Source organism: Ictidomys tridecemlineatus, chromosome 4 (assembly GCF_052094955.1).
Source record: "Ictidomys tridecemlineatus isolate mIctTri1 chromosome 4, mIctTri1.hap1, whole genome shotgun sequence".
Lineage (NCBI taxonomy): Eukaryota > Metazoa > Chordata > Mammalia > Rodentia > Sciuridae > Ictidomys > Ictidomys tridecemlineatus.
Genome location: NC_135480.1, coordinates 52,719,812 through 52,735,997, shown reverse-complemented (window position 1 = coordinate 52,735,997; position 16,186 = coordinate 52,719,812). Strand labels below are relative to the sequence as shown.

At 40.7% G+C, this 16,186-nt stretch overlaps 1 protein-coding gene across 4 annotated transcripts in view; it reads right to left on the bottom strand.

Annotated features, from left to right (window-relative positions):
- Scube2 (signal peptide, CUB domain and EGF like domain containing 2) overlaps positions 1 to 16,186 on the bottom strand; it is a 74,340-nt gene that overhangs the window by 41,386 nt on the left and 16,768 nt on the right. For all 4 annotated transcript variants that reach the window (XM_078046523.1, XM_078046521.1, XM_078046522.1 and 1 more), the window contains exons 5-9: positions 11,454 to 11,579; positions 8,458 to 8,574; positions 7,692 to 7,781; positions 3,278 to 3,394; positions 2,193 to 2,315 (exon numbers count right to left, since the gene is read on the bottom strand). In XM_078046523.1, coding sequence (XP_077902649.1) covers positions 2,193 to 2,315; positions 3,278 to 3,394; positions 7,692 to 7,781; positions 8,458 to 8,574; positions 11,454 to 11,579 — 573 coding nt within the window. The remainder of the gene's footprint in view (positions 1 to 2,192; positions 2,316 to 3,277; positions 3,395 to 7,691; positions 7,782 to 8,457; positions 8,575 to 11,453; positions 11,580 to 16,186) is intronic.

Genomic DNA, 16,186 nt, shown 5'->3' with positions numbered 1-16,186 from the left:
CCCATGTCTTTCCTGTAGACTAGAATTTCAGTGCTTCACTCCCTCAAGTCTTTAGAGGGTTTTAAAGTTACAACTTATGTCTCCAAATGGATAAACCAGGATGAGTGCAGCACTTGGTGGAAGCTAACTAGACCATTGCTACACCACTTTTTCAACACTGAATGTGCCACAAGAAACTACATTAATAAAAAACAAACATTTGGATGGATCAGGAGGAATGAAAAAGTGAAATAAAAAAGGGCAAATTCTTGCAAAATATCTTCATTCCTAGCTTTTCCCAGAAATCCTGGCAATTTCTCCAGCAAATTTGTTCTGTGCAAATATTTATTCTAGTAAGACTGATCAGTGAAAAATGAGAAAAAGACAGTTTCTTCCCTAGTAATTGATGCCACTCTATGAAATCTGTTATTAATATCAGCCAGTTACTGAGAAAGTGGACTCGTTCAGTAGCTGACTTTGGCAGCTCACTCTAGGCTTTCTCTTTGCCAAAAATAATGAGATCACTTTCCTAATTCCTTTTTAATGTGTTTACACAGCTTAAACAGTATTGCTTGCTCTATACATTATAAAACATTATGTGGAACAGCAAATTTGCTTTCCAAGTCAAACTGAAGAAAACCACACAATGATCATCTAGCACTAACTCACTGAATTTAAAGGAGAATATATTTGAACTGCCCGGCAAATTATGTATTAATAAAACCTAATTCACACCATACAGTTTTTTTTAAAAGATAATGTTACAACTTTGTTATACAGAGTGAAATCAGATCTTACCACTGAGCTACAGTCCTAGTCTTTTCTATTTTTTGTTTTGAGACGGGCTTGCTACATTATTGAGGCTGTCCTTGAACCTGGCAATCCTCTTGCCTCAGACTCTTGAGAAGCTGGGATTACAAACTTGTACCACCACACCTGGCCTGACTCTGATTTAATGCTGAGATTTATAACAAGCCAAAAAAGGCAGTCTTTATTCCCAGAAACACAGCAAGAACAAATGACAGCAGATCTTTTCTGAGAGTTTTTCCTGTATATTAATAGGACATAAAAGTGCTTATCTAAAACTATTTTTTTGAGAGAGAGAATTTTTTTAATATTAATTTATTTTTTTAGTTTTCGGCAGACACAACATCTTTGTATGTGGTGCTGAGGATCGAACCCAGGCCGCACGCATGCCAGGTGAGCGTGCTACCGCTTGAGCCACATCCCCAGCCCTGTTTATCTGAAACTATTAATGATAACATGCCCCAAGACAGCTTCCCATCACCCAAAACAATTGTTAATATAGGAATTATAGGAATTATAGAATTATTGGAAGAGACCAGCTGGTTCATGGTCTTGGTTATGAACCCATCTTTTGGCTAGGAAAGTGTGTTCTCTAATTCTACAGATTTTTGCTAAAAACCTTTTTGGCATCAGGTCAATAACATGAAAATAATTCTTAAAAAAAGGAAAATTATCCATATCTCAACACCCTGATGCAACACTGTTTGCATTGCATTTCATTCCATTTCAAGCAGTGAGTGCTGCTGTAGTCACATCAGGTGGATTCTTTGATTTTTTTTTTTCGTACCAGGGATTGAATCTAAGGGTGCTTAACCACTTAGCCACATCCCCAGTCCTTTTTATTTTTTATTTTGAGACAGGGTCTCGCTAGGTTGCTTATAGCCTTGCCAAGTTGCTGAGGCTGACTTTGAACCTGAGATTCTCCTGTCTCAGCCTCCAGAGCTGCTGAGATTACAGGTGTGTGCCACCATGCCCAGCTGAGATGTTCTAATCATTAATAACTTAATTTCCAAAATAGGGCTGGGGATGTGGCTCAAGCGGTAGCGCGCTCGCCTGGCATGCGTGCGGCCCAGGTTCGATCCTCAGCACCACATACAAACAAAGATGTTGTGTCCACTGAAAACTGAAATATAGATATTAAAATTCTCTCTCTCTCTCTCTCTCTCTCCCTCTAAAAAAAAAATTTCCAAAATATACCTGTGAGCTACATTCCTGCTTTTATTCTACCTAAAAGATGAAATATAAGTGAAGGCCAAGTTAGAAGTTGGATTAGTGACTCTTATCAGGAAACCAGTTGAGCCAGTGTCTACTGGGGAATGTGGGGTGGGGGACAGAGGGGTGGGTAACATCTTCTCTGTTCCAACCAGAGGACTATTGCAGAGCACTGCTACATTTTCAGCACATACCTTGGCAAGACTTCTCATCTGTTAATAATTTAAATCCTTTTGTGCAGCTACAATCAAAACTGCCCACAGTATTTTTGCAGAAGTGATCACAACCTCCATTTCGGATCTGGCACTCATCAATATCTGTAACAGACAAGCAACAGCAAATCAGAGAGCAAAATTGCCTTGCTTCCCACAAATCCCCCAAGTGCTATTGTGTGTGCTCATTATTCTCTGAAATAAAAACAGACCCTGAAAAGCATTTAAAAATGTTTGCTAATGTTTTTAATCTTACATGTTTTCTTGTCTGGCTGAACCAGTTTTGAAAGACAGTGTCTTTCAAATTGACTTCCAATGCCCTTAACAAGTATTAAGGAAACAAACAGTGGGAACGAGTAGTGATGCCCCATTCTATTTCCATGCTTGTAGTACTCTCTCAAGATAAGATATAGTTCCCATTAGTAAACATTCTATTCTAGATTAATGATTAAAGTTATAAGGGACTAGAGCATTTGTTTTGGCAAATTACACAATGATCAAATGGCCCCAACGTTTTTAAATGATTCCTGATACTCAATCTTATCTATTCTCAGTTTCATCTCATATCTATTTTTTATCATGCTAAAGAACTAATCCTTTGTACTCTTGCCTGTGAAATACTAGCAAGTTAATGGAATCTGTCTTCATCAGTATAAGTTAATGGTACAGTTATTCATTAAGTTCTCTGGATAACAATCTTGACTGTTATTTACATAATAATCTTGAGGCTATTATTTATGATAGGTTGATATTATCTCCTGCCAATGAAAGTTTCCTTGAACTGACTTTTTCTAATAAGGCCACTGCCTGCAATGGATTATTTGATCCTTGTAGAGCTGACCTTCTCAACAGTTAGTATAATTAAGTTGATTTTAATTAAGCTTACTCAATTATAACCGTCCACTAGCCCAGAGAAGAAAAGCTCACATCAATATGAATCATAAGCAAATCTGGAGTCATTCGAAGGTCATAGAGGGAAAGCACTGGTTCTATTGTACACATCAGCAGTACGGGACCCTCTCCAGAAGAGGGTGTCCAGACCCTCCACCCCCATAGGTGAAGACTACCTTTACATGTCTTCCCATCCAACTGGAGAGTGAATCCCACTGGACAACTGCAGTGAACACCTGTTGAAGTATCCTTGCAGGTGCGATCACAGCCTCCATTGTTGACAGCACATGTTTCTGACAAGGAGGTAGAAAAGGCAGTTAGCTTCCCAAAGAAATGTTGATATGGTTGTTAATGTTTGACAAAGCTTGTGAAAGCCAGAAAGCATGATGGAATGGTTAGTCACACCTTAAGTCTCTGCCACATGCAGTTAAGATAGAGGGAAAGCGGGTGCAGCTTCCACCCATCTAAATGGGGTATATTTCTGGAGGAAGAGTGTCAGGATGACCAGAGTTAGGGTAAAAATGTCTCCTAACCTACAGAACCATTCCCCACTCCATGTAGACTTAAAGTCACTAACAATTCCTGATGTCTGGGTACGGTGGCACATGCCTGTAATCCCAGCAGCTAGGAGGCTGAGGTAGGATTGCAAGTTTAAGGCCAGCTGGAGCAACTTGGCAAGAAAAAAATTAAAAAAAAAAAATAAAAGGAACTGGGGATTTAACTCACTGGTAAAAAAAAAAAAAAAAAAAAAAAGTCCCTGAGTTCAATACCCAGTACAGAAAAAAAAAAAAAAAAAAAAAAGTTCCTGATGATCCATAACCAGCAAACTGCTAAGAATGATCACTTCTGGCAGGCGAGATGAGAGTGCAGTGCAAAGGGGAATGTTCTTTTCTGAATCCCAAATCTACTTTTTTCAGTCTTAGTAATGCTTAGTAATGGACACGGCAAGAAAGGGTAAATAAGCACTGCCCACCCCAGCCATCCCATTTTTAAAACTAATGACTTAAATTGCCTGTCAAGTAAATGAAAAATAAGCCATATTAGTTATATTGCAACTATGCAGAGGAGGAACAATAAGCAAAGGGCCTGCTAGTTCTGCATTTCACAACAGTTATTCCAAGTAACAGGAAAGTGAGACTCGACATTCATTCCATTGTTGGCATCTAGACACATAGAACATCATTTTACTTCCATGACTACAGAATTTGAAACCCTGGGGAAACAAGCTAAGTTCTAATTAAAATGACATCTGTAATATATATGTTTTTCTCTATTTCCTCTCAAAAACCTCACTAAAATGGGAGTAAATCAATTTTTTATAGTATAAATCCTTAAGGACAGGAAAGGAAGAAGAGACAACATATGAAAGATATCAAATATTTTGGAAGTGGCATGTCAATGGAGGAACAGTAACTGGCACAACAGAAAGCTAAATTCTAGGAATCTGCAGAAGGGCTACCTATAAGTAGCAAAGCTCACTTGAATAACAGAATCAAAGAATGGTCCAAATTGGAGGAATTGGAGGTGTCAAGTTACTTTAGAAGCAGAGGTGAAGACTGAGTTAAAATAGAAGGATAATTGAGAGTCTGTATAAGAGGCAGACAAACCCCCAGAGCTCCTTCTTAATTCTGAACAGTCATGTGACTACCTCTTTCCTAATCTGGCTACAGCAAGAGGAGTTTATGCTTTGGAGAAGCTGGACCAGAGAAGTGCCAGGAATAGCAGAGGAGGAGAGGGAGGAAGGGTCGAGTAAAAGTCTATTCCCTGAGAAGAGAGATCTTTAGCCCACAGCCTCCCATACCAGCTCCTAGAAGCCTGGCAGCTAAGTTTATATTCTCTAGGCAGGTAATGGAAGGAATCCTGTCTAGCTAAATTGACCTGCCTAAGTAAAAAGATTTATAAGTACTGGTATTCGAGGATCTTTAAATGAAACAGTTAAGTTACTTCTAATCACCTAAACATGAAGTCCACTGGCCAACAGAATATTCAATTAGCTTTTCTTAAAATATTTTTTTAGTAGTAGCTGGACACAATACCTTTATTTTATTTATTCCTTTATTTTTTATGCGGCTGAGGATCGAACCCAGCAGCTCACATGTGCTTAGGCGAGCACTCCACTGTGAGCCACAGCCCCGGCCCCTCCAATTGGCTTTTTAGATTCACAATTAAATGTGAAAAAAATCAGTCAAGAATCACTAGACTGCTGGGCATAGCGGCATATACCTGTAATCCCAGTGACTTGGAAAGTTGAGGCAGGAGAATCTCAACTTCTAGGCCAGCCTGGGCAACTAAGCCACACTCTGTTTCAATTTTTTAAAAAAATTTTAAAAATGGTCTGGGGATATAGCTCAGTGGTAAAGTACCTCTGGGTTCAACCCCCTAGGTTAAAAAACAAAAACAAACAAACAAAAAAACACCACATATTTTAGGAAAGCCTCTACATGTGAAATACATATACCAAGTCAAACAGGGAAAAAGAAATTTGGAGGAAAAAGAGAAGTTAAAATCTTCTCATTTCCTCAGAGAGATAAGAGAAGCATTCATGAAGTGAAAATAAGTTTCTACAACAAAAGACCAAATAAAATTCCTGAAAAATTAAAATATGAAATCAGAAGTTTAAATATATATATCCTGTAGAAAGATTAAAAAAAAAGTGAAAAAAATTTCTAGAAAGTAGGCAAAAAGTACAAAGAAGGAAAAAGAGAAGAAAAGTAAATGATCAATTTGGGAGTCAACCAGTAGGAGTTCCAGAGACAAAGAACAGAGAAAATAGAGTAAAGAAAATATGGAAGAAAATTTCTCAGAACTAAGGAACCTGAATTCCCATCTTGAAGAGGCCTACTAAGTACTCAGCATGTGGGAAAATTCACAGTTGAGGGATATACTGTGAAATTTCATTTGTTGTACTGACAAGGACAAGACTTGGGATCCTCCAAAACAGAGCAGCAGAGGGAATTCCTAGGCTGCTGGGAAAGGACTTGCTGAGAGAGGAGCTGTGGGCAGGAGCTGGGCCTCCTAGAGCAGGGAAGCCTAAGGCTAGGCTGGCCAGAGAAGGGAACCCAGTTGGGAAGCATCCTGCTGTATTTGAACACACTGCAAAGGGTTTTGGAAAGCTGTGCAAGAGATTTGCCAAAGAATTGGAAGGAGGTATTTAGAAAATTAACCAAAGAAAATACAATCATATCTCATTGTGTGACTCAGGGTAAATCCTATGTAGCTATGGGTCATCACAATAACATAAACATGTAATATCGACTTAATTTGTGATAGAACACTATTAAGGGCATGGGTGAGAGGATAGATGTGCAAGTATGCTGGAGGAGGGGAAGCAGGGAGGGCTAAAACCTAATCTTCCACAACGGGAAGTCAAAAGCTACACCTGAAACTGACACATCAAGAAATAGCAAAAAGTGGGCTGGGGTTGTGGCTCAGCAAGAGAGCGCTGGCCTAGCAAGTGCGAGGCCCTGGGTTTGATCCTCAGCACCACATAAAAATAAATAAAATAAAGGTATTGTATCCAACTACAACTAAAAAAAAAAAGAAAAGAAAAGAAAGAATTAAAAACAATAGCAAAAAGTGCACACTTCATTTTTTCAGACCTCGGGTAAGGATGAGCAAAAAGAAAACACTAAGAGAATTGAGAATTATGGCCTCTGGAAAAAGGGCTGAGGAAATGAGAAGGTCTGAGATAAGGAAATGATATATTTCATTATAAGCTAAGTGGTAATTAAGGTTTTATAGTATTAATGTATACTATTTTAATTTTAAGACAAATTTAAATTAATTTTAAAGAGCAGAAAAGTTACCTGCTTGGTAACCGATGACTGTTCATTGTTACACCTATTATAATCCAGAAGCTGTCAAAAGATCAGTTTTGTTTAGATAGAGCCAAACTCCCCAGAATAATGTCAAAGGAACTGTCTGGTCCCCATCCCTATAGTCACCGCCTCGACTTCTCTTTCATCTCCAGCTGGACTGTCAGGCCTACTGGCAAACCATCCCACATCCCACAGCCAAGTGCCACTCTTCTCCATTCATCTCCCCTACCACTAACACTGGCTGAGTCAGAAATGGAAGACTCAGTGGACACAAAAACTGACAAATAACCATGCTAAGCTGGAGGCTGCCCAAAGCGCCTCTCTCATTATAGCAACTCAGAAGGCAGGGAACTGGCATCCCCTGGCCACCCACTAAGTCCTAGGCCCTGGACTCTGGGCCTTTTTGCATATTATTATCTTAACTGAGCTTCCTGATAAGCCTAAGAGGTAGATTCTATTACATCCATTTTAAAGAAAGACCTAGAGTCAGAGTCTCAGGGCAATTTGCCAAGTGTCACAGCTAGTTGGGGCAACACTAGGACATTGACTTGATTATTCTGAAGGATTGGCCAGCACTCTTCCCACAGTCCCCTGACCTTGGATGGTGACTAAGCAACAGCAGTGGGAGAAGAACAGACACTCCTTGGCTTTGCAGCTCACCCTAGTCCAGCTGGTTGAGGGCACGTGGCCCCCAACCTCAGGCCTGGTGCAGTGAGCTGGGGAGGAAAAGGGACAATGGCAGTGGCCAGGGGAGGGGAGAGAAGGTGCATACCCATGAGCAGCCTCCGTTTCACACGCTTATCCCCATCTGCCACTGATGTGGCATTGTTCTCTGTCATCTCCAGGGCAGTGTCCTCTCGCTCTACAAGAGAAGCAAAAGACTTCTCAGGCTGAATGAGTCACATTATTCATTCCTTCAACAACTATTTCTGCTGAAATCCCAGACACAAGAACAATGTAAAATGTGTGACTCTGTTCACTCAATAAAAATGTGCTATAATGAGGCTCTGAGAGAAACACTGTGTGTTAAATGGCCACAGATCCTTATAAATGTTAAATGTAGAAAAGGTTTTGGAAGTATATTGCACTGACCAAAGAGACACTAGGGAATGCAAGCTTCAGCTCATTTCAGTAACCTTAATTCAGAACAAAAAAGAACTTGAGCCTGGAAACCTCTAAAATAGAACTAGCAAAGGACAGACAATCCACCAGAAATATGCATCCCAGGCTCCTGCTGACTGTAAAGCCTGCTGCATTATCACAAACAGCTAGCTCTAACTTTGTGTTGTCCTGGCCCTTTGGGATGTGTTTTCCAGGTGAAGGAGGAAGGGCTTTCCAAGGTCTCACAGGGAGAGAGGGGGACCTCTAGCCCAGAACTAGACCATTCCCACTGCACCATCGAAGCAGCAGTGCCTGTTTGGGGCCAGATGCACCAGAAATACCCTGCATCTAGCACTAAACTCCAGTGAGGGTAAGGTGAAGATTAGCGGTGGGTAGGCTGGGGCAGACTCTCACCCAGTGTGGGGACTACTACTCACCAAGGCAGCTCTTCCCATCTGTGTGCAACTTGTACTGTGGATGGCAGCTACACTCGGGCCCTTCAGCCGTGTCTTCGCAGGAGTGCTGACACCCACCATTTCCATGGTTACAGGTCACTGAGAGCAAAATGCATCAATACATAAAGCACTGAGGTTTCCACAACCAGGGTTGTTTGCTTTGGAGGAACTCTGATTTTTACTCTGCAAGTATTTGAGGGCCTAGTGAATGCCAGGCTCTGTGCATAAAAGAGAGAATTCCCATTCAGGCCCTGTCCATGGCTGCCTAAGCAGATAGTCATAGAACAAATCATAGAAATAAATGCTGAAACATAAGTTTGAACAAAGTCATATGGGAGGGTGAAGATGGCAGAGTTGGGAGGAATTATACTAAGAGATTCTAGGCTATTGCTCTGCTCTAACTAATGAAACTTGCCTGTATGAGGCTTTGCGAAATGCCATAGCACTTCATATCTGGAGTAAACTGACAATATTTAATTTGTACATATATGTTAGGATTACTCTCTGACTCCATCTAGATTTGCTAAAATGGAAGATAATCAGAGGAGATGATGACTCTTTGCACATAGTTAATGCAGCATTAACCAATAATTATGAAGACTATGTATGAACGCATTGATGACAGGCCAAAAAATAAATTAAAAATGTCAACTACCAGGCTATCTGTGCTCACCAAACTATTAACAGAGTCACCTCTGACAAAGGAAATGGGAGAGGGAGATTAATTTAGAGTGTTTGAATTTTTACATCGGCCTTTGCAATTTTTCTAATTTAAAAGAACTAATTACATATTTGAGATGTGAGAAAGCAGCTGTTCTGTGATTATAGGTATGTGAAGATTGTTTATGCACATGAATGACAACCAAACAGGAATATGAAAAAATCAAAATAACTAGTTATATAGTAGGATTCTGGACCTTGCTTTTTTTTTTTTTTATTCTCCAAATGTTTCTGTTTGATTATTTGAATGTTAAAGAATATTGAATCTTTAAACAGTGACAACTTAAAAGCATTTAAAATTTTTAAAAACAAGTTAATAATACTCTACCTCTAGCAATTGGCCCCTGGAAAACTGAAATGCTGAGAGTCTCATTCCATGGGTGCGTCTTGGGGGGTCTGGGCCCTCCTTTGAAGTTCTGGAGGCAGAAGTGGTTTCTGCTCTGCCCCTGAAAGCCCTCAAAGACAACCTCACTTTAGGAGGCTGTAAGAGCCTGTCAAAGCCTGTTATTTGAGGGTGATGGTGGCACCAGCCATGGTTTGGCAAGCTTTGAGGTAAACCCATCTCCTCATTTCTTAACCACTAAGGTCTCCTCACTGCAAATGACTATCCATAGCAGTATTCTCTCTGCATAAATAGTGGTTAGGAACACCATTAATTGCCATTCGTTTCCTGTTACCCATTGGGGTTTTGCTACCACAACCATTGTGCAGCAGCTGTGTCCACATTTGTACACCACCATTCACTTATTAGTTAAACCAGTGCACACTGAATACATCCTGCAGTAGACAACAGAGAAGACTGAAAAGCAAAAAGGGAGATAAAGTCCTGGATTGGAATGGCTTATAACTGGGGAGACAGACATTTGAAAACACAATTCAAATCAAAATGTCACACACTATGAGAAAGAAACAAAGTGCTATGGGAACCAAAATACAAAACAGCTACCACTAGGAAGGCTTCTGAGGCACTGAAGTATGGAGATTAAGAGCACAGCCTTAGAGTCAGGAGGACCTAAGGTTGAAACTAATTTCCCACTTACTCACAAGGGGATCTTGTTGCTTTATCTTCGCTACAGTTTTCTCAACTAAAATTGGGAGTAATAATACTTAAGTCATAGAGTGATACTTATAAAAATTAATGGGGAGGCACACACCCGTAATCCCAGCTCCCAGGAGACTGAGGTAGGAGAATTACAAGTTTGAGGGCAGCCTGGTAACCTAGCAAGATCCTGTCTCAAAATAAAAAATAAAAAGGGCTGGGGATATAGTTCAGTGATAGAGCAAGCCGGGGTTATATCCCCAATACTGCCAAAATAATAATAATAATAATTGTTATTGTTGTTGTTATTATTAATGTGGAATACCTTGAGAAAAGACTTTACACATAATAAATGCTCCAAAAACTGTAGGTGTGTTCTTTGTCATTATTAGAAGTTAGGTAGGATGTTGAAGATTGAACCAAAGTTCACCACACTAGGATTGGAGGAGGGCTTGAAAAGGTTGACAGGTATCAAGAAGATGAGGCACCCCCCAAAAGGCAATGAGTTTTGAGTTTGGGAAAAGGAGGCAGATGAGACTTATAAAGAAAGCAGGGATCAGGTAGCCAGGAGCTATAACTGCCAGATAAGAGAATTTTATTTTATACTGTGGGAAGAAGAGCTGATCCCCCAAATTCACACTCTTTCTTTTTTTTTTTTTTTAGTTGTAGATGGACACAATATCTTTATTTTATTTATTTATTTTTATATGGTGCTGAGGATTGAACTCAGTACCTGACATGCGCTAGGTAAGCGCTCTACCACTGAGCTATAACCCCAGCCCAATATTCACACTCTTTACTCCCTAATTTCATTTCCTTCTGAGTAGTTCTTTTTAAAATAGCATTCCCCAGTGACCTGGGATGCTGAAGCAGGAGGACTGCAAGTTCAAGGCAAGCCTCAGCAACTTAACAAGGCCCAGAGCCACTCAGCAAGACCTGTCTCAAAATAAAAAAATAAAAAGGCCTGGGGATGTAGCTCAGTATTAAGTGCTCCTAGGTTAAATCCCCAGTACTAATTAATTAGTTAGTTAGTTAATTAATTAAATAGCATTCCCCTTTCCTACAGAGACTACCCTCATACAGTGAACCAAGCACTGGATAGAGGACAGCACTTGTGCCAACTGCCTTCCCCGTGCCAGGAGATATTCATGCTGAGCTATGGAAGGTAGCCTCTGGGGTATGATGTCCCTCATACAGCTGAGTTCCAGACCATACTTACAAATGCAGTCTCTCTGGTTCTTGGCCAGCTCAAAACCAGGCCTACACTCGCAGGCAACACTTCCCTTCGGTGCCTCCTTGCAGATGTGACTACAGCCATGATCCTTATTCATGCAGCTCAGACCCTCTGCAAAACAGCAGCATGCAGCAGGTCATCCGGTAGTGGTCAGGATCCTGAGGATTCTGCAGAGGAGCTCCAAGAGACTGGTGGAATGGGAGGTAGGAAGCTAGGCCATAAATCTGCCCTCCTGGGTCTCTATCTGCTCCACATTTTAAAAGAATATTTCAAAATAAGCTAGGTAAATTAATAGAAACACAATTTTTTTAAATCACCCAAGAGACATAATGTCTCAACTCTCCTAGAGGTGGGAGCCCTCCTCAATAACCTGGAATACTCTTCTGGGTGTGGTATCTGAGCCTGCTTACTCCAGGAACTAGGACCCAAACTTTTATCTCTGCCATAACTTTATTCATTCATTGGTCAAGAACAGAAAGAGAAAAGGAGAATCTCTCTAAGCAAATTTGCAGATGGGGTGATGAGATGGTAAAAGTCTCAACTTTTTCACATATTCTTGAAGACCTTTTTCAAAAAATGTCAACCCTCCTCTCCACGTTTACCACATCCACAGATGTGAAGTTGAGGGTGACAACTACGTTTTGACATCACCACATGGACACCTGCCAGGGACCTCTTTTATGCTGGTTCCTAGGCCCTGCCCTCCGCAGCTTCATAACATAAGCCTCTGACAGACAGCATCATACAATGGCACTATGACAAGAGAACACAGAAGGAGAGAGAGAGAGAGTCAGTCTCATACATGTGGTTTCCTTTAGCTACTGTACAATTTTTTAGGTATACTACAAATTTCTATTAGAGCCAATCTTGTACTAATTATGGTAGGAATGGGGACAGGTGGCTATGTTCCTGGATGGCTTATTGTGCATCATTTAGATAGCATAGAAACAGTACAGTACACCTGTGTGGGTTACCAGATCCTGCCTCATCTTGAAACCAATTTATTGAGATCTTGCTATTTGCCATCACTTTGAAGGAACTTTGAGTACTGCATTAAAGACCTGTCATATGCTGTTTCTTGGCCTCTATGCAGTACAACTCTAAAATATCTCTAAGTAGGGACTTGGTTCTCATTGGCTCTCTATTAACAAGACACTTCCTAATACTAGAAGTAGCACTGTTTAAACACAAGTTCAACAGGTTTCATTCAACATCTCTAGGATCTAACACTGTTTCTTATTGTGTCTCTAAAACCTTAGCCAATAGGCTCTAATGAAATCACAAGTCTCCTCCATCCACCAATGTATCATAAGAATAGCTTTTTCAACATAAACAGGTACCATTCCTATTCCAAAAGACAGCACAGCTTTAAGACATCCCCTACTCTCTTGTGTCTCTCCTAGAACAACCTTGCTTTTTATCTGACATTTCTGAATGGTCTGCACCCTGGTACCCAATCTGTGCATGTTGCTGGAGTTCATTTGCCCCTGCCAAGCAAGGACTGCTGTCAAGTAACACAGAGATTTTCTGGATGCATGCATAGTTCTCTCTGCTCTGGCTGGTAATTTCTGAAGATATCATTCACTCCCCAGTATCAAGATGGTACTGGAGGTGAAAGCTGTCTCCCAAAAGAAGCAGGGTCCTGTCCTCCTGAGAAGGACCAGTAAGCAGTTTGTATTTGGGTCAGTGAAGCACTTGAAATAACCACACCAGGAACACTGGAGGGTAAATGTAACAGTGCCCAAAAAAAGGTGGCAGAACACTTGAAGAGAATATTTCCTTCATCTTCACTGCCTTTTTCACTTTGTTTACAGGTCTGTCAAGATGTTTGCAAAGTGATCTTTACTGTCTTTGAGCAGTTCATTTAGAAAAAATATTTCATAAGAATGACTAGGTGCCAGACACTATCCAGTACATAGAGAAGCTGCCCCCTGATATTCTATCATATCAAGCTAGATTGGCAGTTACCAAGAAGTAATGGAGGCTTAGACCATTTTTCAAGAAGCAACCCCCCCAAGCCTTTCATAGTACCCTGACTCAAAACAAAATCACTGCTGGGGGAGGCAGATGGGTCTGTTAAAAATCAGGAGGCCCAAAGAGGGTCCCAGCTCTTCAGGAATATCTAAGACCCTTCATTCACCAGAAGGGAGACAGTTAAGAAACACCAGAAATTCCCTGTTTTGATGCTCCCCAGGCAATGAAGGATATTTCTAGGAACAGATAATAAAATAAGAGCACGTCTTGAGAATGAGGCAAAAAATATCACATAATACAGGACTGAGAAAGCAGTGCCTTCCTCACCCCAATACTCCCCATTACCTGCACCATCTAAATGTTCTCAGAGCAGACAAAACCAAAGAGGAATGCTCATTTTGAGAGCCTGAGCGCCCATGAATAGGAACAATGGCAGGCAGGGGTGATGTGTGTCTCTCCAGCCTACCCCCATTACATGGGTGAAAACACACAGTCTCTTTATCAGAGCTTAGGGTCTCTAAGGATTAAAAAAAAAAAAAAAAGATAAATAGCTTGAGCTTTCCCTCAGAATCAGCTGTTTTGATCCCCTATACTGAAGAGTACTTAGTAAACAGTTATTAAAAACAATAGCAGCACTGGAAAATACTAACCTGCTGGTGTTACCTCCTTTGGCAGACTTTAAAATACCAACTGTGGGTTTTTAAGTCTGTTTTAATACAATTTCTAAGAGCCCAGGGAGGAGGTCCTACAGGAATATTGTTCAGAGGTTATTCAGTTTAAAGAACTAAGACCCTAGGCTGGAGGGGGTCACAAATTGCTGTGATCAGCTGGCTCCCACTGGTGTGTATTTACCAAGCTATCAGGTTGAAACGCAACAGAAAATCACAGAGAGCACTTCCAGACCACAACTCAAATTCTTGGATTTTGGTTTTAGTTCCAGACAAATATGATCATTTTAAATACTCTTCGGGGGATCTAAGAATGTCTGAATTGGAGGAAATTTAGAAAACAGCTTGCAGGAAGGAACTGCATTTGTATTTACTTCTGTTATAAGGATCCTCTGTCTCTACTCAATCTAGGGGCTTTCAAGGAGAGAAAGGTTGAGCCAGGGCCCGGGAAGTACAAGTTAAGAGAGCATCTGAATCCCTACAAGCTGCCCTGAGTGGTGGGACTTATAGCAGGGTTTCCAGGAATGGCTTCACCATAGGTCCCTTCCTCCTGCCCCAACCACCAGAAGAAGAGCCAGCATGATTCATGAAACAGCTTTGAACTACCAATGAGGGTGATGCTCTGAGGTTCGGATCACTCTCTGTCCCTGGCAACTTAATTCACCCCCACCTCCAGTTCTACCTACTTTGGACAAGACTTCAGTGCACACCAGAGAACCCGGCAGGAAAATAAGACCCAACTACTACTCTATCAAGGGCCACACCTACCATAGGATAAGTAATTTGCATGGTTATAAAGTCAGGAGGAAGAGAAAAGTCTAGCTAGATAGGGAAATAGGCCCCTGGGTGACTTCCTGGGCAGCAAAGCACAAATAGCAGCTGCACGTTTTTGCTGAGAAACTTGCAAAAAGGTTATTTTTAAATCGGGACATATGTGACTTGGAATTCATAACCTCTCCAAAGAAGGAAAAATGCCTGATCAATATTTTGATTGGACTAAAGGCTGCATGAGTGCCTCATAAACACTGAATGCCTTACCCAGGATTGGACAGGAGGCCGACTTCCTTAAACCTAAAGATCCATACAAACCCCTGGACAACTGGCATCTCTCTCTTGGGACCCCTCTCTCCCTGGAAGCTCTGATTTCTTTCTGTTACTGTAATAAATTCTGTCATCTTGCTCTCATTTTTGTGTCCGTGGATTTCATTCTTCAAATTCATGAGACCAAGAACCCACTTGACAGCCACACTCTGTGTTACAAATAGAGACAGCATGTGTGACTCCCCCACCACAAACACTAGAATAGGCAGATTGGGGTGATCACAATCATCAAAGTCACTGGCCCCTGGTGATTTCTCTGAGGACTCTTCTTAGTATTCTCATTAGGCATAAAGTATGAGTTTGCATCTTTGAAAAATGAGTCAAAATCATCTTTCACAAAGAAACCCTTGAAAAGTCACCGAAACTATGATAAACAATAAATCTTCAAATGTGTGATTAAACAGAACTTAAAATGACCTCACTCTTAAGTTATGAGAGTGAATTTGCAGAATATGCCAAAAGAAATTAATAGTTTAATATTTAGGGCACTTCCCTTAAAAAACAGGCAGATGTAACTACAAGAGAAATACAGCCACCACAATTGCTCTTTTAAAAGAGCAGTGAAGAATTAAAAGGATGACAGTTAGTTAAAAATAACTGATTGGCTACATGTCCTTAATGCTTCTCTCTCCCAACACTCCACCATCAGGAATAAAAATTAATTAATTAATTAATTAATTAATTAATTTTAAAAAAGGTATAAACTCAAATCAAAGAGAATGAATGAAAGTGAGGCCATCAGAAGAGATGGGTTTCCTGTGCATTTATGGAGGAATAATAAATAGAGGCCCCGGATAAAGAAACTGCAGCACAGAGAGCCTCAATGTAGAAAGGGATCCTCCTGCCTCTCAAAATCCTAGAGGCTTGGAGTTAGAAATGCAAACCATTAAACAAAAAACAAAGAAAGAAAGAAATGCAAAACATGCTGGGCATGTCCCATGCCTATAATCCCAGCTATTGGGGAGGCTGAGGCAG